Source organism: Neolamprologus brichardi, chromosome 8 (genome assembly GCF_056152115.1).
Source record: "Neolamprologus brichardi isolate AB-2024 chromosome 8, ASM5615211v1, whole genome shotgun sequence".
Taxonomy (NCBI): domain Eukaryota; kingdom Metazoa; phylum Chordata; class Actinopteri; order Cichliformes; family Cichlidae; genus Neolamprologus; species Neolamprologus brichardi.
The window spans coordinates 12,032,971-12,057,108 of NC_142111.1; the positions used below are offsets into that span (position 1 = coordinate 12,032,971).

Genomic DNA, 24,138 nt, shown 5'->3' on the forward strand with positions numbered 1-24,138 from the left:
CTGATAATTAAAGAAAGAAAAACATTATTAAAGCTTATTATGGAATGATAATGTGATTTATTTCAACAGCTCAGCCTTCTGTGTTTCTTTAATTACTAAATTAATTACAGGGGGATCACACTCCTCAGCCTCCCTGGGAAAGTCTATGCCAGGGTGCTGGAAGGAGAGCCCGTCTGTTAGTCGTACCTTGAATACAGGAGGAACAATGTGGTTTTTGTCCTGGTCACGGAACACTGGACCAGCTCTTTATCCTCTCGAGGATACTCGAGGGCGCATGTGAGTTTGCTCGACCAGTCTACATGTGTTTTGTGGACTTGGAGAAGGCATTCGACCATGCCCCTCGGGGTGTCCTGTGGGAGGTGCTGCGGGAGTATGAGATGTGTGGCCCATTGCTACAGGCCATTCGATCCCTATACAGCCGTTGCAAGAGCTTGGTTTGCATAGCCGGCAATAGGTTGGACTCATTGCCGGTGGGTGATCGGCTCCGCCAGGGCTGCCCTTTGTCACCAATTCTGTTAATAACTTTTATAAACAGGATTTCGAGGTGCAGCCAAGTGGCGGAGGGCTTTCACTTTGGTGGCCTCAGAATCTCATCTCTGCTTTTTGCGGGTGATGTGGTTCTGTTGGCTTCATCGGGTGATGGCCTCCAGCTCACACTGGAACAGTTTGCAGCCGAGTGTGAAGCAGCGGGAATGAGGATCAGCACCTCCAAATCTGAGGCCATGGTTCTCGGACGGAAAAGGGTGGAGTGCCCACTCCGGGTTAGAGATGAGTTCCTGCCCCATGTGGAGGAGTTTAAGTATCTCGGGGTCTTGTTCACGAGTGATGGGAGAAGGGAGCCGGAGATCGACAGATTGATTGGTGCTGAAACTGCAGTCATGTGGACGCTGTACCAGTCTGTCGTGGTGAAGAGAGAGCTGAGCGTAAAACGAAACTCCCAATTTACCGGTCAAACTACACCCCTACCCTCACCTGTGGTCACGAGCTGTGGGTAGTGACCGAAAGAATGAGATTGGATACAAGCAGCTGAAATGAGCTTCGTCCGAAGGGTGGCTGGCCTCTCCCTTAGAGAAGTTCAGCCATCCGGGAGGGGCTCAGAGTAGAGTCGCTGCTCCTCCACATCAAAAGGAGCTAGTTGAGGTGGTTCGGGCATCTGACAAGGATGCCTCCTGGGTGAGGTGTCCCAGGCATGTTCCACCATGAGGAGGCCCCGGGGCAGACCCAGGACACGCTGGAGAGATTATATCTCTCGGCTGGCCTTGGAACGCCTTGGTGTTTCCCTGGACAAGCTAGAGGAGGTGGCTGGGGAGAGGGAGGTCTGGGCTTCTCTGCATAGGCTGCTGCCCCCGCGAGCCGGCCCCGGATAAGTGGAAGAAGATGGATGGATGGAATTACACTAAAGTCAAACAAGTTCAAGTAACTGCTCAGAGCAGTTATTTAGTTTAAAAAAAAAACAACACATTTTAATATTTCCATTTGGAATCAGTTTTGTATCTTTAGTTGTTGTATTTTACTTCATCAGTCCAAGTGTAAATGCTGAAACTTGAACTTAAGAGAAAAGATATTGTAATTCTTTCTAAAGCTCAAACTAATTATTAGGTATTTAAACAGTATGATGCACATACATACGTACACAGTATGAAAACTGATCATTATAATAGTGTATACATTTGCCCTTTTACAGTACTGAAAAAAAGGAACTGAATGGACAATCACACCATTGTGCACATGCATCCTGTCCTCCTCAACTATGTCAGATTCATTAGTTTATATCACACACACACACACACACACGCTTAACACAGAAAATGTCTGAGGTTTGTATTACAACTCTACAAATCCAAAATTTAAATTAAAATCAGCAAATCGTGATTTTTTGGGATATTCAAACAATACAGAGTAGCAAATACTTTGTCACATGATTAGGATACAGGAAAAATCAAAAGGGACTGTCATTTCGGTTACCACCAAATAAAATTACACTTTTTTGGGCATGACCTGACACATCTTTCTCCAAATAATCATATAATATGGTGCTAACTTTGCATTGTTCCTGGCTTCTTGCATCTTACATTGTTCAACAGTGACACATTTACAGTGAGAAATATAAATGTAATAAAAAAATATTGCTCATCATTATAACATGCTGTCAACCTTTTGTCAGGACAGCCTTACTGTGGTCATTATGGTTTCAAACACACATTTCTGCAGGTAGTTTTGTTCACAGAGGATGAAATTCAAATAAGAAATAAGTAAATTGCCACTAGCAAAGTATGTCTAGAAGATATAGTTTCACTTCTAATTTTTATTACCAGTACTCCAAAAAATCTTTTTTGGGGTGAAAAATGTTGCCACAATTTTGAAAGACAAAATGAGAAGACACAAACTTGCCTGACAAGAACAGTATAGCACTGATGATCCAGTCCATTGTGTTACTCCCATGAAAAAAATAAACTTAAGTGTGATTTTTTTCTGTTTCAGTGTGACTACTCAAATGAGATGTTAATTCTTCTGAAAGTGCTGAAGGTTGAAACTAAAATGCACAATGCACAGAGTGAATGCTCAAACTTAAGACAGTCATTTAGAGGAACTCTAATGTAGGAGGAGTTATAATACTGATATCACTGTCTGTTATATTTGACACACAACACTTTGGTAAACTATTTAAAATTGATGTGACTGTTAAAGCACAATTAAAAACAGCATCACACATACTAAAAAGATTGAATAATCTATTAGTTTCTGGGCAACCAGATGAAATCATTGCAATCACAAGTAAAAACAGGAAGCAATCTGACAGTGTAAATGTTTTCAGGGGGCTTTTGCCCACTAGTAGGAAATTTGGCTGTGGGTGAGGAACCAGACAAAGAAGAAATCAGACGACTCTTGTCACAGAAACACTAAGGAAACAGGCCTGGGGAGGGTGCTTGAATGAAGATTACCTTGTGCCTGGGCCTTAGCCCATGGTGCCTGGCAGGCTGCAGTCCACAGAGCAGACAAAGTCTCGGCCTCCTATCCGGTGTTTAAGTCTGACGTCATTAGCTGTGCCTGGGCCCAAACTCCACTGCAGGTCCTTAAGTCACACGATCACTGCGGCATCACTGTGAGTTAAAAACTGTCCAAATCTTTTCATCTGTAATAAAATGATCACCGCTGCTGCTCTACCAGGTGTAACAATTCAGTTTAACATCCAGGCATCCATTAAAACCAAATTTATGAAATTTAATGGCGTTAGAAGTTATCAGGGAGTTAGCTTGCTAGTTTCCATATATAATATGGTATGGTATGGTATGGTATATAATATACCATGTTCTGAATTGGGGATTTCCAAAACAAATTAAGGCTTACAGCTCTGCTATCACTTCCAAAATAAATGAAGACAGGAAAGTAAACAGCAGTGACATTTGTAGGGTTACTGAAGGTTGGCTAGCTGGTATATAATGATGTGCTACATGATCGCTAGCGACACAGCTATGTTAGCATAATATAAACAGTGAAGCTGGAAGATGAATGCTAACTTTTTTCCACTCGATAAAAGTTAATGTGAGGGTTCCCAAACGTTAGGGACAAATGCTGTAAACGGACCAAACTTCAGTCAGGAGAGATAACCCATCCACAATACAAGGTTAGTCATTAATATACTGCTGCATGGGCTGAGCTGTAGTTACATTGTAAGGTTTTAAAAACTGAGCTTTAAAATGATTAGCGGTAATAAAAACCGACAGAGGCCAACAGTGATCACTGACTGTTTTTAGGGGCTTGTTGAGATTAAATAGAACAAGATACAAAGCATTAAAACATGTTAAATACAAAACAGCCTTATTAAACGCAGAGTAGTTTGGGCCTGATAGCAGGATTCATCACGTCATCGCTTAAAGACCGGATAGGTCCACTTCCTGCAATGTGTGTTGGAAAGACTAAAGCTAAAGGCCTTGGCAGACCAATCCCTGTATATCAAGGCTGGTGATTGGGACATCGACGTCATCTCTCTGGTAGGGAAGTACTTTGAGCTAGTGCAGGAGGTTTAGAGATACCAGCTAGATATAGTTGAGCTCATCTTAACGCGTGACTTTGGATCTGGAGCCAGTCTTCTGGAGAGGGCTTGAATTCTTTTTGAGTCTGGAGCTGCCCTTGATGAGAGGAGGTGGGCTGATATGGCAATAATTGTATGCCTGCTGTCTGTTCTGTATCCTGGAGCTTGCATATGTTTATGAGAGGAATTTTTCCCTGCACCTTCAGGCCAGAGAACAGGTCCTTACTGTCCTGTGTACTTATGCCCCAAATGACAGTTCACAGTACTCTTCTTGGTGTCACTCCGAGGGGTGTTTGAGGGAACTCTATCTTGTGACTCCGTCATTGTTGGAGTCAAATTGTTAAATGTCATTGTGTTACTTAAATTTGTAAGTCATAGTTCAAGCAGCAGGATCAATGACATTCCTTTGTCTCTGACCACCTCTCCAGCCAGTTTGTTGGTGGGGGAGGCTGAAGTGTTTTATTAGGCACATCTATCTAAAGATTCTGTTTGTTGCTTAGTAAACTTCCTGCATTTATTATCCTTTTGTGGGCAGGAGGTCACACAAACGCACCCCCAAACACAAACACACATACTCACATACATACACACACACACACCTACACACACACACACACACACACACACACACACACACACATTCTTACACATGCATACACATGCACACACATACATACATAGTGCCTTGTCTTTTGTAACCATTGGAGGGGTTTTACAATGGGAGGCGCTTGTGTGTACTGTAACTGTTTTCAATAAAAGGTGGCAAGCGGAGGCCTAAGGTGGGGTCAGTCTGTGGTTGGATTCAGAGTGCTTTTCTGAGACACTGAGGGGGCCTCCCTTGCTAGCAAGTAAAAGATGTTCGTCTTGTTTTTGTCGTTAACGAGAATACGTTTCTAAACCAGCGGGGCCTGTGGAAGCCCAGACCCAACAGTCATCCTTCTGGGAGACTTCAGTGCTTATGTGGGTAATGACAGTCAGACCCTGAGGAGTGTGATTGTGAGGCCTGCATGATTTGAACTCAAGTGTTCTGTTATTGGACTTCTGTGCAAATCACAGTCTATCCATAATGAACACCATGTTTGAACATATGGATGTCCATAAGAGCAAGTAGCACCAGAACACCCTAGGCTGCATGTCAATGATCGATTTTGCAATTGTATGATGGCGCCGCCATTGTGTGCAATAGGTCGGCAGCCTTAACATGAAATTTCCCCTTGTGGGACTAATAAAGGTATCTATCTAATAAAAGGTATTTATCTTAATAGTACATTCTATATGTTGACATTGCACACCACACTTGTAAGAATCCCATTTATAAGGCTTTTTTTTTTTCAGTTTTTGACAGATCAATCATTAAGTTGACCTTCAAGACCTTGATGAATGTAAGCCAAATTTTAATGGATCATTGGCATGACCCAAATTTACATTCCTGCAAAGTTTTATTGGAATTAATTTAAAAACGTTTGAGCTATTTTGTTTACAGACAGAATGACGTGTATGCATGAACATGCACACATATGCTACAAAAAACATAACCTTCTTGGCGCTATTTAAAATAGTCAATAGCCTATAAAACCTTTTGTCTAGCTTAAGTTCTTATATGCAGATGTGAAACAAAATTATTTGCTAAAATATTGTTATACTCAGAAAAAACATTTTCACTTGAACTTTTCACTTCAAATTGAAAAAAGGAAAAAAAGGCTTATTGTATATATAGTGTCAATTTGTTTTCATACTAATGGATTGACATTGTCAAAAACATTTAACCTCATTATGGACAGAAAGTGAAACCTCTACGTAAAAAAGCAGAACAATCTAAAAATACAGTGTGCATTTCTGCTTTTTGCCTTCCTGTGAAATGTCTCAACTGTCTGAGACATTTGTGCCAGTTTTGTAAAAGGGAGTCAGCATGAGTTGGTTAAACGGGCCTGTATTTAATATGCACCTACTTCATGTCTATGTGTGGCTGTTTATACAGTCAGGGGAAAATTATTATGTTTGGCCACTAACAAAGAAATGTTCAGTCTATAAGTTCAATAGTAGATTTATTTGAATAGTGAGAGACAGAACAAAAACCAAAAAATTGAAAAAAAAATCATTTTAAAAAGTTATTAATTAATTTTCATTTTCATGAGTGAAATACTTTTTCGATCCCTTATCAATCAGCAAGATATCTGGTGTCTTTTATACAGGTAATGAGCTGACATTGGAAGCCTTCTCAACTTGTTACCTGTATAAAAGACATCTGCCCACTCAATCTATCCATATTCCAAACTTTGCACCATGGCCAAGACCAAAGAGCTTTCCAAGAATGTCCAGGACAAGATTGTGGACATACACAAGGCTGGAATGGGCTCCAAGACCATCGCGTTTAGCTGGGGGAAAAGGTGACAACAGTTGGCGTGATTATTCGCAAATAGATGAACCATGATATAACTGCCAATCTCCCTCAGTCTGGAGCACCACGCATAATCTCACCTCGTGGAGCTTCAATGATAATGAGAAAAGTGAGAACAGTGTGGAATGAGAACAGTGTGGAACACTGGCCTACATTACTCGGGAAGAATTTATCAATGATCTCAAAGCAGCTGTGACCATAGTCCCCCTGCTCAAGAACACACATGTAAGGGCTCATTTGAAGTTTGCCACTGAACATCTCTATGATTCAGAGGAGGACTGGGTGAAAGTGTTGTGGTCAGATGAGACCAAAATCGAGCTATTTGGCATTAACTCAACTCGCTGTGTTTGGAGGAGGAGGAATGCTGCCTGTGACTCCAAGAACACTGTCCTCACCATCAAACATGGAGGTGGAAACATTATGTTTTGGGGTGTTTTTTCTGCCAAGGGGACAGGACAACTGTACTGCATCAAAGGGAGGATGGATGGGGCCAAGTACCATCAAATCTTGGGTGAGAACATCTTTCCCTCAGCCAGGGAATTGAAAATGGGTTGGGTGGGTATTCCAGCATGATAGTGATCCAAAACACACAGCCAATGCAACAAAGGATTGACTCAAGAAGAAGCATATTATGGTCTTGAAATGGCCTAGTCAGTCTCCAGACCCTAATCCCATAGAAAATCTGTGGAGGGAGCTGAAGGTTTCAGTTGCTACTACAAAATATGTCTGACCTTTTATTACCAACAAAGGTTTGCCACCAAGTACTAAAGCACATTTTGCAGGAATCAAATACTTATTTCATTTATGAAAATGCAAATTAACTTCTAACTTGTTTGAAATGCATTTTCTGGATTTTTTTGGTTATTATTTTGTCTCACACTATTCAAATAAACCTACCATTGAAATTATAGACTGCTCACTTCTTTGTTAATGGGCAAACTTACAAAATCAGCTGGGGTTCAGATATTTTTTTTCCCCTGACTGTATGTAATCTTGAAAAACAGAAAAGTAGAGTAGATGTTCTGTAGAGATGCCTAATGCCCACACAGATATTGTCATTGCTAATTTACTTTATCTTCCAGTTCAAGATTAAAAAAAACCCCATAGCATTCAATATTACTTTGAACATCTAAAAACACTTACTTCCTAAACCTTGCCTGGATGGTAGGTGACTAACCAGTCAACTCTGCTTATCTTATCTAAGCTGATTTGTTCAGACTACAATCACCAGGAAGTCAACCTTTTTTCTGCTACTGACTCTCCACTGATATAGTGTACTTTTTGTCACCACACTTTAACACCTGATGCTCCTGATCGAAGGTGCACCATTTCATATCTTTTCAAATGTTTTGTTTCATTAGCTCTCTGAGTGAGAGAAACTGAAAGAGGTCCAATGCGTAGTAAATTGAAACCTTTGCCAGATCCAAATAAATACAGACGGAAATAATGCAAGACGGATTGCTGCTCACAGTGGGAACTTCAACCTAGGACATATTCGGGTGGTGGATCTCTTTAGTCCCTCTGGCATGTCTTGTGAAGAGGAAGCTGAGCCTGGGGATGAAGGGGGTGGTTGACACCCGTCTGCAACATTACATGATAGATGAGGTACAGTGGCTCTGTGTTAACAGACTGGGATTGTGGTTCCCCTTTTTAAAAATAGAAGGATGTAGCATATCCTCCAGTCGCTTCTGGCTGTGGAAATAAACAATGGAAATCAGCTTTCTCTGTAGGGTGTCTGTGTCTGTAGGGTGCAATGCCAGAAGAAGCTGGCTTGCTCAGTTGGTATAGGTGTTAGGACATTCCTGTGGCTCAGTGTGCTACGAAGGAGGTATATGTAATGACCTCATGAATTCTTTTATTATTTGGGCTCTTACATTTAGTTTCAGAGCTTGTTAATGGTACATGATTCAGTATTTAGTTGAGTTTGATGTTAAACACTATTTCAAGTGCATTTTTAAAAAAAAAATAATTTAAGAAACTATTTTAATAGTCAGAAGCTGATTGAAATTGGTAGTAGGTGAGGGACCAGACAAAGATCAATTTAAAAAGCCCTATGAGTGAAAAATCTAGTGAACAGTTTGCCCTGCCCAGGATAGGGTTATCGGGGTCCAATTTCACAAACGTTAAGTGGCTTAGTCTAAGGAGAGAATGTATGTAAGTTCCTTAGATGGCTTAGAACAATGATTCTCAAACTTTTCACAATGAGTACCACCTCATAAAATATATGGCTCATAAGGTACCGCCACTGTAACCAACATTAAAGTACAGTAGTATAGGTCTATTTAACACTAAATATAGTTTACGCAAGACAATTTAATTTCTTATATGAATTATATTTATATTATAACTGTCATAAACAGGATGTGATGAGTGATAATAATAACAACTGCACTGCATTAAAACATTTAGAGCAGGTGGGATATCTGGTCTTTAAGTGATGATCTGATGAAACCTGCTTCCAGGTCCAAACTACTCTGTGCTTATTACTGCTGTTGCATTTTTTTTTTTTACATGTTTTAATGCATTTTATTTTGTTCTATTTAATCTGAACAAGCCACTAAAAAAAGGCAGTGATCACCGTCGGCCTCTGTTGGTTTTTATTACCACTATTCATTTTAAAACCTTACGATGTAACTACAGCCCAGCCCATGCAGCAGTATATTAATGATTAACCTTATATTGCAGTTGTTCCCCTGACTGAAGTTTGGTCCGTTTACAGCAGGGGTGTCCAAACTCCGGCCCGCGGGCCACCTGCGGCGCGCGGGCCATTTTTAATTGGCCCGGGGTAAAGGTGTGTCACCAGGGTGCAGGGGAGGCATCCCCCCCCCTTCTGGCTGCATGTGCCTCAATTTTATCTCACAACTTAGACATTCACATTACTCACACTCTCATAACACATACATATAGGATCTTGGGGGTGGGCACGCTACACGGACTCCAAAAGACCATCAGGGTGTACACCTCACTCCTGGCGTCGTTGCCCACCTCTCAATTTTAAATACACGTAGACACTGAGGGCCATCAGGAGGGGCTATGCGCTTACCTGCTGCTCTTTGGCAGGTAGCTCCATGCCCTCCTCGGTTTTAAATGCACCTTAGAACACACATGCATCAACACTACATATGAGCGGGCGGAGGGAGGTTTGGAGTCTTCTCACACCCCCGTTCTCTGTGACCTGCTGGAGCGGGGGGCCAGGAGGAGGAGTTGGCCGTCCGACTGGGGTCTGGAGTGTGGGGCCTCCCTGCTGCTGCGGAGTCAGGGCGGTCTGCTTCTCCCCACCGCAGGGAAAAGGGTAACACCACCTGGGTCTGGGTGCAGTTTCCCCCTCCAGGGGCAAGGGTACCTAGACCCGGTTCTTAGAGTACGCTTGGGGATTGTGATTGTGTGTACAGTGTCTCTCTATGTCTGTCTCCACGTTGGTTGAGTGTTGAGTAATTGCATATGAGAGCATGAGGGTGGGAATGGATGTTTGTTTCTGTGTGTGCCTGTATGTCTGTGTCTATATGTCAGGTTGGGTATCAGACGCCACCTCTCTGGGGACATCACAGGACATCTAAGGTATGGAGGCTTATCTCCCCCCACCACTTCCCCTGCAAGTGGCAGACGCCCTCAGACATCGGTGTGTTGGTGGTTCTGTCCGGGGATGGGCGCCCAGGTACACACCGGCTCACTCCTTCGTGGCTGCTTATCGGGGCCTGGAGCCTGGGGCTCGCTCAGGCCACTTCGGGGGTGGGGTGCCCTCCGCCTCTTGGCCTGGGGCTCGGTCACTCTGGCACAGCTGGCTGCCGGCGGAGCTCTCAGGCACTTCACTGCAACCCCCCCTGGCTTCTGCTCCGCGGCTGCTGAGTGACCCCTCATCTGGGACTCTCCTCAGCTCTTTCTGGGATAGTGGCGCAGCTGCCCCTCTGTTGGTCTTTCTTGGTCTCTTGTGTTCTGGGGGCCTCTGGATGTCTGGAGTCTTGATCTCCTCCATACCTGCTTCATGCCCTGGAGGACAGGGCTGTGGCTCCCTCTAGCAGATCATTACATGAAGGAACCTTTTAAAAACAAGCATGTCCATGCTCACAGGTGTACACACGGGTGCTCACACACACAAACTACACCCTTTTTGGCTCCTACCTCAAAGCACACTGTGCGCTGTCGATATTACGTGCTGCACAATAATGTTTAATATTTAGTATTTACTGTTATATTCCCATATATCATCGTGATGTTGTTTATTGTATTACTCTCATTTTCTTCTGCTTGTGTTCTTTTTTCTTTCTCAACAGGTGATCCAGGTGATATATATATATATATATATATATATATATATATATATATATATATATATATATATATATATATATATATATATATATTTATTTATTTATTTATTTATTTATTTATTTATTTTTTGTCTGCTTATTTAGTTGTTTTTTGGGTTTTTTTGCCCTTTATCCCCATCCCTTTTCTCCGCTGTTCTTCCCCCTCTTCCTTTCTCCCTTTTCTTTTCCTCATTCAAGTCTGTCCCATATCTAGCAAGTGAAAATAAAAAAATAAATAAAATAAAAAAATAAAAGGTGAATCAAATAGACCATTACGGCAAGGCTGGGATGGTCAATTTGGTAAAGTAAATCCGTTGGGCATTTTTCTTCGCCTTTAGACAATAATTCTGATGGCAAAAGAACCAAACGGGACAGCAAAAAAAAAAAAAAAAAAAAAAAGGTGAGTAAAAATATATTCCGCAGTACCCGTGTGTTAATGTGCAGGTACACATGCTTCAAATATCAATAATGCTCATCAATTCTGTCACTACCCTGCTTTTGCACACCACTTTCTTATATGCGTTTATTTTGTTAACACACAGAGTACACACCGCTGTGCACAGCGCAGGCACACGCAAAATCAGCTGATCTCATCTGATGCACATCTGCTCCTTGATCAAGTGACATTTGTCCTGATTTTTGGCACGAGTGGCGTACGATCAGCACCGCAGCTGGATGGCCCGATTTACATACCCGGCGCAGCTGATACTCACCAGAATAATTTACTAAAATTAGTTATTAAGTCTGTTTTTAAGTCCAGTTCAGTCTGTTAATGTTGATAACGGTCTCAAGCGAACGTTAATAGGTGTGTTGCTAAGCCTAATAACTTAAATAACAAGCTTGAAATGTACCCGTCCCATTTTCCACTTTATTGTTTTTTCTCTGTACCGTAAATCTTCCGTCTAAGAAGAAATCTGAGGCTGCTGTTCTGAGAATGAGCTACCAAAGCTTTTTCTGAATAAATCAATAAAGATCAATTTATGGAAAGCTGTGATGAAGGCAGTTTTGTATGAGGGGCCGTACAAGCCAAAATTCATTCTTTCACTCTCACACACATACATTCTTCTTTCACACACATGTATTGTCACTCTCACATACATATATTTTTACTCTCACATACATATATTTTTACTCTCACATACATATATTTTCACTCTCACATACATATATTTTCACTCTTACATACATATATTTTCACTCTCAGATACATACATTCTTCTTTCACACACATATATTTCCACTCTCACATACATATATTTTCACTCTCAGATACATACATTCTTCTTTCACATACATATATTTTCATTTATGCATTCCTACATTTTGCTCTCATTTACATACATTCAATATGCATTTTAGTCTTGCAAATAATATATGTATGTAAGAAGAGAATGCATACATGTCTGAAGAAAATATATGTATGCAAGAGAATAATGTATGTGAATGAAAGAGTATAGTGGAAACGGAAGGAGTTTAATGGAAACGGAAGGCTGGGTGCCTGTACCGCTGTGATTGGTTGAGAAGCACGCGCGGGTCACTTTCAAGTGTCTGACAGCATGGAGGGGGGAGAAGAAACTCGAGTTCTTCAGCAAGCTGTCGGGTTGTTAAGAAATATTTTATCATCTCCTGAAACGGTCACATCGTTGTCCTCGTCACTTGATCGAGATGGGACTGCCTCAACTGCACCCAGTGTTACCCACAGCACGGTGGAAAGTGAGATGAGGGAACTTTTTAGACCAGCTAACACCCGGGTAGCTTCAACGAGCCAAGTAGCTACACGGAGTTCGACTGGAGTGGGGCAGTCTTTGCGATATCAGACCCAGAAACACTTTGGCAACTGGAACTGCAGATCAAGGAAAAGGTAAGAACAAAACAGTTTGCCACTTAACTATACAACTGCGAAATACAAAATACGAAATGTGCTTTGCTGATTTAGCAACGCACTTTGTTACCCTTATAAAATTTTAGCCCTAGCTAATTTATTCAGCAGCATCCACATTAAAAACAGTAAAGACCGTCGCATTTATTTCAATATTAGTGGCTGTTTGTACTTGTGACCCGAGTGTAAGTTGATGCTTACTTTAAGATTACTTTATATTAAATCTTCTTTATTAATGTGGGAGGTGGTAGCTACATTAGCCTGCTAAATAAAAGGTTGGGTTAACTTTCTTGTTATTTTTGTTTAGTTTTGTATTTATTTATTTTGTTTTTTTTTTTGTTTGGGGGGGGGGGGGGGGGGGTAGAATTTTAATCTTGCTAGAAGACATCAATCCAACTCTGTGTTGTGAGTGGATCAATATCTGTACCACTGTAGAGGTAGATAAACATGGATGCCAAGTCATGCCTTCAGTCCAGTTTCTACAGTGTATGAAATAAGAAAAAAAGAAATATGATTGGTGTCTTTTTTGTTCTTTACTCAAAGTAAAAAGTAATAGCAAATGTTTCTTTGTATGCCTCTTTGTAGGTGTATTTCATTTTAAAGAGCAGTAAAAAAATTCCTTATGCAGTTTATTTTTTGAGCTTTTGTGATTGAGGGGGCCGCACTGTAGTTGAACTGGAGCATTTAGATTTTCTTTCATTGTACTATGTGTGTGTGTATATGTATATGTGTGTATGTATATGTGTATATATATATATTTTTTTTTTAAATTCAAGCTTCAGTGAATTAAAATGGTCAAACCACAAAACATTTTCTATTTTACGTACATTTTCCATTTTTTTCAAAGGCAATTTATAAGCATGCTATTACTTTATGCATTTTTTTCTTTCAAATTATGTTTCTGTTATTTGCGTTTGCTATTATACTCAACTCTTACATACACGAGCAACTTTAAACATATTCAAGTGGGCTAAATGGCTAGCTGTGATACTGTTTTTTTAATATGAACTGTGTAACATAGGACATATTCGGGTGGTGGATCTCTTTAGTCCCTCTGGCATGTCTTGTGAAGAGGAAGCTGAGCCTGGGGATGAAGGGGGTGGTTGACACCCGTCTGCAACATTACATGATAGATGAGGTACAGTGGCTCTGTGTTAACAGACTGGGATTGTGGTTCCCCTTTTTAAAAATAGAAGGATGTAGCATATCCTCCAGTCGCTTCTGGCTGTGGAAATAAACAATGGAAATCAGCTTTCTCTGTAGGGTGTCTGTGTCTGTAGGGTGCAATGCCAGAAGAAGCTGGCTTGCTCAGTTGGTATAGGTGTTAGGACATTCCTGTGGCTCAGTGTGCTACGAAGGAGGTATATGTAATGACCTCATGAATTCTTTTATTATTTGGGCTCTTACATTTAGTTTCAGAGCTTGTTAATGGTACATGATTCAGTATTTAGTTGAGTTTGATGTTAAACACTATTTCAAGTGCATTTTTAAAAAAAAAATAATTTAAGAAACTATTTTAATAGTCAGAAGCTGATTGAAATTGGTAGTAGGTGAGGGACCAGACAAAGATCAATTCAAAAAGCCCTATGAGTGAAAAATCTAGTGAACAGTTTGCCCTGCCCAGGATAGGGTTATCGGGGTCCAATTTCACAAACGTTAAGTGGCTTAGTCTAAGGAGAGAATGTATGTAAGTTCCTTAGATGGCTTAGAACAATGATTCTCAAACTTTTCACAATGAGTACCACCTCATAAAATATATGGCTCATAAGGTACCGCCACTGTAACCAACATTAAAGTACAGTAGTATAGGTCTATTTAACACTAAATATAGTTTACGCAAGACAATTTAATTTCTTATATGAATTATATTTATATTATAACTGTCATAAACAGGATGTGATGAGTGATAATAATAACAACTGCACTGCATTAAAACATTTAGAGCAGGTGGGATATCTGGTCTTTAAGTGATGATCTGATGAAACCTGCTTCCAGGTCCAAACTACTCTGTGCTTATTACTGCTGTTGCATTTTTTTTTTTTACATGTTTTAATGCATTTTATTTTGTTCTATTTAATCTGAACAAGCCACTAAAAAAAGGCAGTGATCACCGTCGGCCTCTGTTGGTTTTTATTACCACTATTCATTTTAAAACCTTACGATGTAACTACAGCCCAGCCCATGCAGCAGTATATTAATGATTAACCTTATATTGCAGTTGTTCCCCTGACTGAAGTTTGGTCCGTTTACAGCAGGGGTGTCCAAACTCCGGCCCGCGGGCCACCTGCGGCGCGCGGGCCATTTTTAATTGGCCCGGGGTAAAGGTGTGTCACCAGGGTGCAGGGGAGGCATCCCCCCCCCTTCTGGCTGCATGTGCCTCAATTTTATCTCACAACTTAGACATTCACATTACTCACACTCTCATAACACATACATATAGGATCTTGGGGGTGGGCACGCTACACGGACTCCAAAAGACCATCAGGGTGTACACCTCACTCCTGGCGTCGTTGCCCACCTCTCAATTTTAAATACACGTAGACACTGAGGGCCATCAGGAGGGGCTATGCGCTTACCTGCTGCTCTTTGGCAGGTAGCTCCATGCCCTCCTCGGTTTTAAATGCACCTTAGAACACACATGCATCAACACTACATATGAGCGGGCGGAGGGAGGTTTGGAGTCTTCTCACACCCCCGTTCTCTGTGACCTGCTGGAGCGGGGGGCCAGGAGGAGGAGTTGGCCGTCCGACTGGGGTCTGGAGTGTGGGGCCTCCCTGCTGCTGCGGAGTCAGGGCGGTCTGCTTCTCCCCACCGCAGGGAAAAGGGTAACACCACCTGGGTCTGGGTGCAGTTTCCCCCTCCAGGGGCAAGGGTACCTAGACCCGGTTCTTAGAGTACGCTTGGGGATTGTGATTGTGTGTACAGTGTCTCTCTATGTCTGTCTCCACGTTGGTTGAGTGTTGAGTAATTGCATATGAGAGCATGAGGGTGGGAATGGATGTTTGTTTCTGTGTGTGCCTGTATGTCTGTGTCTATATGTCAGGTTGGGTATCAGACGCCACCTCTCTGGGGACATCACAGGACATCTAAGGTATGGAGGCTTATCTCCCCCCACCACTTCCCCTGCAAGTGGCAGACGCCCTCAGACATCGGTGTGTTGGTGGTTCTGTCCGGGGATGGGCGCCCAGGTACACACCGGCTCACTCCTTCGTGGCTGCTTATCGGGGCCTGGAGCCTGGGGCTCGCTCAGGCCACTTCGGGGGTGGGGTGCCCTCCGCCTCTTGGCCTGGGGCTCGGTCACTCTGGCACAGCTGGCTGCCGGCGGAGCTCTCAGGCACTTCACTGCAACCCCCCCTGGCTTCTGCTCCGCGGCTGCTGAGTGACCCCTCATCTGGGACTCTCCTCAGCTCTTTCTGGGATAGTGGCGCAGCTGCCCCTCTGTTGGTCTTTCTTGGTCTCTTGTGTTCTGGGGGCCTCTGGATGTCTGGAGTCTTGATCTCCTCCATACCTGCTTCATGCCCTGGAGGACAGGGCTGTGGCTCCCTCTAGCAGATCATTACATGAAGGAACCTTTTAAAAACAAGCATGTCCATGCTCACAGGTGTACACACGGGTGCTCACACACACAAACTACACCCTTTTTGGCTCCTACCTCAAAGCACACTGTGCGCTGTCGATATTACGTGCTGCACAATAATGTTTAATATTTAGTATTTACTGTTATATTCCCATATATCATCGTGATGTTGTTTATTGTATTACTCTCATTTTCTTCTGCTTGTGTTCTTTTTTCTTTCTCAACAGGTGATCCAGGTGATATATATATATATATATATATATATATATATATATATATATATATATATATATATATATATATATATATATATATATATATATATTTATTTATTTATTTATTTATTTATTTATTTATTTTTTGTCTGCTTATTTAGTTGTTTTTTGGGTTTTTTTGCCCTTTATCCCCATCCCTTTTCTCCGCTGTTCTTCCCCCTCTTCCTTTCTCCCTTTTCTTTTCCTCATTCAAGTCTGTCCCATATCTAGCAAGTGAAAATAAAAAAATAAATAAAATAAAAAAATAAAAGGTGAATCAAATAGACCATTACGGCAAGGCTGGGATGGTCAATTTGGTAAAGTAAATCCGTTGGGCATTTTTCTTCGCCTTTAGACAATAATTCTGATGGCAAAAGAACCAAACGGGACAGCAAAAAAAAAAAAAAAAAAAAAAAGGTGAGTAAAAATATATTCCGCAGTACCCGTGTGTTAATGTGCAGGTACACATGCTTCAAATATCAATAATGCTCATCAATTCTGTCACTACCCTGCTTTTGCACACCACTTTCTTATATGCGTTTATTTTGTTAACACACAGAGTACACACCGCTGTGCACAGCGCAGGCACACGCAAAATCAGCTGATCTCATCTGATGCACATCTGCTCCTTGATCAAGTGACATTTGTCCTGATTTTTGGCACGAGTGGCGTACGATCAGCACCGCAGCTGGATGGCCCGATTTACATACCCGGCGCAGCTGATACTCACCAGAATAATTTACTAAAATTAGTTATTAAGTCTGTTTTTAAGTCCAGTTCAGTCTGTTAATGTTGATAACGGTCTCAAGCGAACGTTAATAGGTGTGTTGCTAAGCCTAATAACTTAAATAACAAGCTTGAAATGTACCCGTCCCATTTTCCACTTTATTGTTTTTTCTCTGTACCGTAAATCTTCCGTCTAAGAAGAAATCTGAGGCTGCTGTTCTGAGAATGAGCTACCAAAGCTTTTTCTGAATAAATCAATAAAGATCAATTTATGGAAAGCTGTGATGAAGGCAGTTTTGTATGAGGGGCCGTACAAGCCAAAATTCATTCTTTCACTCTCACACACATACATTCTTCTTTCACACACATGTATTGTCACTCTCACATACATATATTTTTACTCTCACATACATATATTTTTACTCTCACATACATATATTTTCACTCTCACATACATATATTTTCACTCTTACATACATATATTTTCACTCTCAGATACATACATTCTTCTTTCACACACATATATTTCCACTCTCACATACATATATTTTCACTCTCAGATACATACATTCTTCTTTCACATACATATATTTTCATTTATGCATTCCTACATTTTGCTCTCATTTACATACATTCAATATGCATTTTAGTCTTGCAAATAATATATGTATGTAAGAAGAGAATGCATACATGTCTGAAGAAAATATATGTATGCAAGAGAATAATGTATGTGAATGAAAGAGTATAGTGGAAACGGAAGGAGTTTAATGGAAACGGAAGGCTGGGTGCCTGTACCGCTGTGATTGGTTGAGAAGCACGCGCGGGTCACTTTCAAGTGTCTGACAGCATGGAGGGGGGAGAAGAAACTCGAGTTCTTCAGCAAGCTGTCGGGTTGTTAAGAAATATTTTATCATCTCCTGAAACGGTCACATCGTTGTCCTCGTCACTTGATCGAGATGGGACTGCCTCAACTGCACCCAGTGTTACCCACAGCACGGTGGAAAGTGAGATGAGGGAACTTTTTAGACCAGCTAACACCCGGGTAGCTTCAACGAGCCAAGTAGCTACACGGAGTTCGACTGGAGTGGGGCAGTCTTTGCGATATCAGACCCAGAAACACTTTGGCAACTGGAACTGCAGATCAAGGAAAAGGTAAGAACAAAACAGTTTGCCACTTAACTATACAACTGCGAAATACAAAATACGAAATGTGCTTTGCTGATTTAGCAACGCACTTTGTTACCCTTATAAAATTTTAGCCCTAGCTAATTTATTCAGCAGCATCCACATTAAAAACAGTAAAGACCGTCGCATTTATTTCAATATTAGTGGCTGTTTGTACTTGTGACCCGAGTGTAAGTTGATGCTTACTTTAAGATTACTTTATATTAAATCTTCTTTATTAATGTGGGAGGTGGTAGCTACATTAGCCTGCTAAATAAAAGGTTGGGTTAACTTTCTTGTTATTTTTGTTTAGTTTTGTATTTATTTATTTTGTTTTTTTTTTTGTTTGGGGGGGGGGGGGGGGGGTAGAATTTTAATCTTGCTAGAAGACATCAATCCAACTCTGTGTTGTGAGTGGATCAATATCTGTACCACTGTAGAGGTAGATAAACATGGATGCCAAGTCATGCCTTCAGTCCAGTTTCTACAGTGTATGAAATAAGAAAAAAAGAAATATGATTGGTGTCTTTTTTGTTCTTTACTCAAAGTAAAAAGTAATAGCAAATGTTTCTTTGTATGCCTCTTTGTAGGTGTATTTCATTTTAAAGAGCAGTAAAAAAATTCCTTATGCAGTTTATTTTTTGAGCTTTTGTGATTGAGGGGGCCGCACTGTAGTTGAACTGGAGCATTTAGATTTTCTTTCATTGTACTATGTGTGTGTGTATATGTATATGTGTGTATGTATATGTGTATATATATATATTTTTTTTTTAAATTCAAGCTTCAGTGAATTAAAATGGTCAAACCACAAAACATTTTCTATTTTACGTACATTTTCCATTTTTTTCAAAGGCAATTTATAAGCATGCTATTACTTTATGCATTTTTTTCTTTCAAATTATGTTTCTGTTATTTGCGTTTGCTATTATACTCAACTCTTACATACACGAGCAACTTTAAACATATTCAAGTGGGCTAAATGGCTAGCTGTGATACTGTTTTTTTAATATGAACTGTGTAACATTTTATTTTATTTATAAAAGCTTAGCAACAGTTTAACGTGTAAGCTGGTCACTACCAAGTGACATTAGCAACTTTCTTAAGGAACTGATAGTTAAATAAAACAAAGGATACATAAATCTGAATATAGTTTCTGTTTTGTTTTATAGGGCCAAGACACATTATCATGATACTTTCAACAAAGATGTCATCCTTCTTCCACGGCCATCAAGCAGTGTTGTTGTCAAGCATCGCACAAAACAACATTTACATGAACAAGGGCATATATTGAATGGATTTGAATTCCAAAAATCCTGGGACCAGAAAACTGTCTCTGAACAAATAAGGGACGCCTTTGGAGATAAACTTTCTATTAGTGTAAGGTAGGTTGTGCTGGCAGTCGAAACCTAATGCGACACAGCTTTTGTCAGTAGTCTTTTCGATATCTAGGCATTTCAAAGCTTTACATAACAATTTAAGTCAGAGAACAGGTAGACATGAATCAGTAAACTAAACTAAAAGAACCAAATCAGTTATCCTTTCTTGAACACTCCATTTTTGGCATACTTTTTTGACATTTGTATAAAGTTTACTTCTGTTACTACTGTTTTAAGTCTGATTCAAAGAGGAAAACAAGATTATCTCTAAAAAAGTTATTGGAACATTTTTGCTGTTTTGGATTTTAAACATTTTACAACTTAACTGTTTTCCAGCCTGGAGTTTCTGATGGCTTGTGGCAACAGACTGATTGCGCCCAAACTGCGAGCAGGACAGGAGCTGGATGCAAATCTCATACATAAAATTTATAAATCGAAAGCCCTATACATCAGACCATCAAAACCAATTTTGGTATGTTATTTGACTTTTGAATGAATCTACATAGCACTGTACAGTAATAATATTAAGACCAAAAATTGGTGCATAAACAACATTTGAACTTTCTCATCTCTGTTCTTTTTAAACTTGCCTTTCACCTTTTGTAGTTGGATAGAATAATACCAAGTTAAAGTTCCTTTTTTAAAATGTTAATCCTAAGCTCTGGTATTGACTAAATTTACAGCTGCTCTGCTGGACTGTTTGTAAATTATAGAATGTAAGACTACTGCTGTTCAGGAGATGTGTTACAATTTTGTCTGCCTAGTATGTAAAAGTAATTGTGAGAAAGATCTATTAACTCTCGAAATTTCTCACCCTATGGTAGCTGGGATAGGCTCCAACCACCCCACCTCTGATAAGAATAAGCAGAAGAGGTTGGATATATGGTATTTAATGTTCAAATTCAATATATGTGAATTATTATAATTATTATTTTATTTCTAAGGATGATATTACAAGCTACAGCAGTGAGGAAAACTGTGAAGAAAACCCTGTTTCATCAAGGCAGCTGCGCTCATCATCTTCAGACAGTTTTGCCAGTTCAACAGCTGCCTTCCAACCAATCTCTGCTCCGACGCAATCTCCTGCCTCATCAGTTTGTAATGGAACATTATTAACGGAAACTCCTGCCTTGACCCATGAAAGCAGTATCTCACACAAGTACAGCAGCGCTTCAACAAACATTTCCTTCAGCCAGTTACCAGTGTCTTCATTGGAAATCTACCCTTCCACTAGTCAGCCTTCTACCTCATCATCTGCATCTTTAAGTGATCCAGTTCTGGTCCTGACGTGCCAAAATACCTCAAGCTCACCCTACCAGACCAGGAATCCAGAGAATCATTGTTCAGCATTACCCTCTACATCAACACACAGTCAATCTGTAAACTACGATAACTACCTTTCAATCATGACTCCACTATCTGACATGTCTTCTGATGATGAGGAACTTAACCAGGCTATACTAGCAAGCCTGCAGAGCGAAAGGTTAGTTTCAAATACAAATGTTTTACAGTAGCCAATTAAACACACCATATTTGTTGCAATCCAATTCTGTAACCAGTGTTGTGAAGGAGTGTAATCCATCCTCAGATATTTATATGCATATATAATATTTATATTTGCTGTTAACAAAACAGTTTTTTGAATGTCTAAAGAGTCAAATGATAATGCTGTAATGCTGGCAAATTTTATTTTATTTGAAATAGGCAGCGAATTTTTAACAGAGCCTATCTGACAATGAAATGAAATTTACTTATTGTTATTTACTTATTGTGCATTGAAACTATTTTTCTTTGCTCTAGTGCTTTCTAGTTCTCCAAAACATATAAACAATATAAAAAGCCACTGAGCAATATACTCCTTTGTACATTTTGCTTATGATTATCATAATTTCCTTTAGGGATTAATAAAGTATGCTGATTCTGATTTTGACAAAACTTTGTATGTCCTTGTAGCCCTTGTATGCGAATGTTTTTGCTGATGTTCTTTTCAATATTTTTTCTTTTTTCTTTTTCTTTTTTTTAATCCTACAGGACTTCAAGTTGTTTGGTATCAGCGAAAGATATTTTGGAGGAACTTTCTGCAAAAGTAAACCAACAGAAGAAATGCAAGTTCAACATTAATAGATCAACAGTCCTGGATGGAGCAATTAGAGGTTTTAAACGAGCGACATATGATCCATGCCACACAATTTCTGTCAGGTTTTCTGATGATATGGGAGTACCTGAAGAGGCTGTTGACTTGGGTGGACCAAGAAGAGAATTTCTAAGACTTCTGATCGAAGCTTTGCCCCTGTCTCCAATGTTTGAGGGTGAAGAAGGCAAAATGAACTTGGCGCTTGATAGTGCTGGTATGTATTGATTTTAGGCTGATATCCCTGGAGTAATGCAATAAAAAAAATCATTTTTATGAAGTTCTTGTCAAGCGCTTTCATGCATCTATTGACATGTAATGTTTTTCATTATTTCTAGCCATGAGGGAGGACAGGTACTTCATTGCAGGCAGAGCCATTGCAGTAAGCCTTGTACATGGTGGTCCACCAGCAGGCTTTCTGTCCCCAACACTCTTCTCTTGCCTTGTTGATGGCCCAGATTTGGCTAAACCAGTTTTAGAAGATGTTGCCGATAGTGACCTGCGTGAAAAAATTAAAAGGGTAAAACTGATTTGTCAGTTGTTGAAAAATGTTTTAGTATTTTGTGCATTTCGTTCTACTCCATGTATTAATTGGGGCCCATTAATTTTTTATTTTTTTATTTGAAGGTTAAAGAGTGTAAATCCTTTGAAGATCTGATAGTAGCAACTGAGCCACTTCAGGAATACTTAGCCAATGCTGGCTGCCTGAGGCCGCTGCGGAGGCTGGAAGACAAGGATCTGCTTATACATGACATTATCATGTTCCAAGTAATACACAGAGTCCGTGGTCCATTTGAAAGGTATGTATGTATTTATTGTTGTCCAATAAGTAACTCAAACCCTTGCTGATTGCCTTGTATTCTGGGAATTTTGTGTGACATTTCTTTATGTGTAGGTACACCATGCCTCCAAAGGTGACAGCATCACATGAAAAATGCAGATTTGGGATATACACTTTTGATGATGTGAATAATCTGAAGTAAAAATTATTGTATATATAAATTCATATGTTTTAGATTATACTTCTTGGATCCATTCATTTTTGATGTGATTTGTGATTTTAAAGGTAATTCTGATTATCATTTAGATTTCAGGATGGACTACGGACACTTGAGGTGCTGGACAAAATCCAAGCTCACCCAGAGAGTTTTCGCACCCTTCTCTGCTGGTCACCTTCAGTGCTTACAGCTGACCTTCTTGACAGCCTCTTTACCATCCGCCTTTCTCCAGCTGGGAGCAATAAAAGGCACGCTGAAGCAGTTGTCATTAGTTTCTGGAGAGACTACCTAACAGATGCAGAAGGTAAATTTAGAGTTTTAAGCAGTGTGTGTTCAATTTATAATGCGTTGCATCTTTTCATTGAATCAGTTAAAAGTAGAAATGCTTGGTGTTTTTTGTCTTTAATGTCATTTTTGACAGTATTGCTTTTCCTTTAGATCAAGACGGAACACAGAAGCTGGGGACAATTCTTGCCTTTGCCACTGGAGCCAACACTGTTCCACCAATTGGCTTCTCTCCACAACCGTCCATTGAATTTCTTCACCAAGAGCCTGATGCACAAACCATGTCTAAACTACCCATTGCAAACACGTGCATCAATTGTTTAAAGTTACCACTTCATACCTCTTACAAAGACTTTCAGGAGAATATGGACTTTGCATTAGGTAATACACATGGTTTTGGAATAGCTTAATTCCTGGTCAGGTTAGTATGCTAATCTGAGCTTTGCACTCAGTTAAATTAATGAGTGTCAATCATTAAGTAATTCTAAGGGGGGGTTCAAAATGTTCCACCTAAAACACCAATTAACACACTTGAGACCAAGCTGAATTTACTTTATGTTGCCATATTTCATATTTCACCCACCTATTTTGTGATTGGAGGCTCTGTTTTTGCATTGACCTTTTAACAAATGTTCATTTGCTTCAAGTCTTTTTGCTTGTCAGGGTACCGTTCTACAAGTATACAATAGTTATATATACTAACATAATTCAATTCAGTTTTTTTTTTTCATTGCATTAATTTATGTGCATTGTGATTATTTTTGTTTTCTAGATTTGTACTTGTTTGTTGCTTTTATTCTCTGGTGTTCTTCAATATTGTTTATCTGACACTTCTATTCTATTTGATCAGTGATCCATGTTTGATGTATTTACTGACTGTATTAATGTTAATGTTATCAGTTTGAGTCATCTTGTTCCAAGACAATACATCTGGTGATTGTGATGACCAAAAACCTCAATAAAATGTGGTTGCACAAATTTATTTTTTCTTTTAACAAGGTGTTTTAAAA

At 40.0% G+C, this 24,138-nt stretch overlaps 1 protein-coding gene across 2 annotated transcripts; it reads left to right on the top strand.

Annotated features, from left to right (window-relative positions):
- Positions 1-18,009: 18,009 nt before the first annotated feature.
- On the top strand, positions 18,010-24,062 carry LOC118455355 (uncharacterized). Of its 2 annotated transcripts, XM_087845445.1 has the most exons (10): positions 18,010-18,326; positions 19,508-19,720; positions 20,051-20,186; positions 20,659-21,197; positions 21,746-22,062; positions 22,184-22,365; positions 22,473-22,645; positions 22,741-22,824; positions 22,933-23,147; positions 23,282-24,062. In XM_087845445.1, exons 1-10 carry the CDS (start codon positions 18,022-18,024, stop codon positions 23,536-23,538), a joined length of 2,421 nt encoding a protein of 806 aa, XP_087701571.1. In that variant the 5' UTR covers positions 18,010-18,021; the 3' UTR covers positions 23,539-24,062. The 2 variants fall into 2 exon arrangements, with proteins under 2 accessions (XP_087701571.1, XP_087701572.1); XM_087845446.1 differs by lacking the exon at positions 22,741-22,824.
- The last annotated feature ends 76 nt before the right edge of the window (positions 24,063-24,138 follow it).

What these genes read in the sequence shown, in the direction of transcription:
- LOC118455355 (XM_087845445.1), top strand. Translation starts at nt 18,022, where the DNA reads ATGGAGGGGGGAGAAGAAACTCGAGTTCTTCAGCAAGCTGTCGGGTTG. An exon ending in CTTGGCGCTTGATAGTGCTG is followed by an intron (nt 22,063 to 22,183) that starts GTATGTATTGAT and finishes CATTATTTCTAG; the next exon opens with CCATGAGGGAGGACAGGTAC. An exon ending in TGCGTGAAAAAATTAAAAGG is followed by an intron (nt 22,366 to 22,472) that starts GTAAAACTGATT and finishes TTTTATTTGAAG; the next exon opens with GTTAAAGAGTGTAAATCCTT.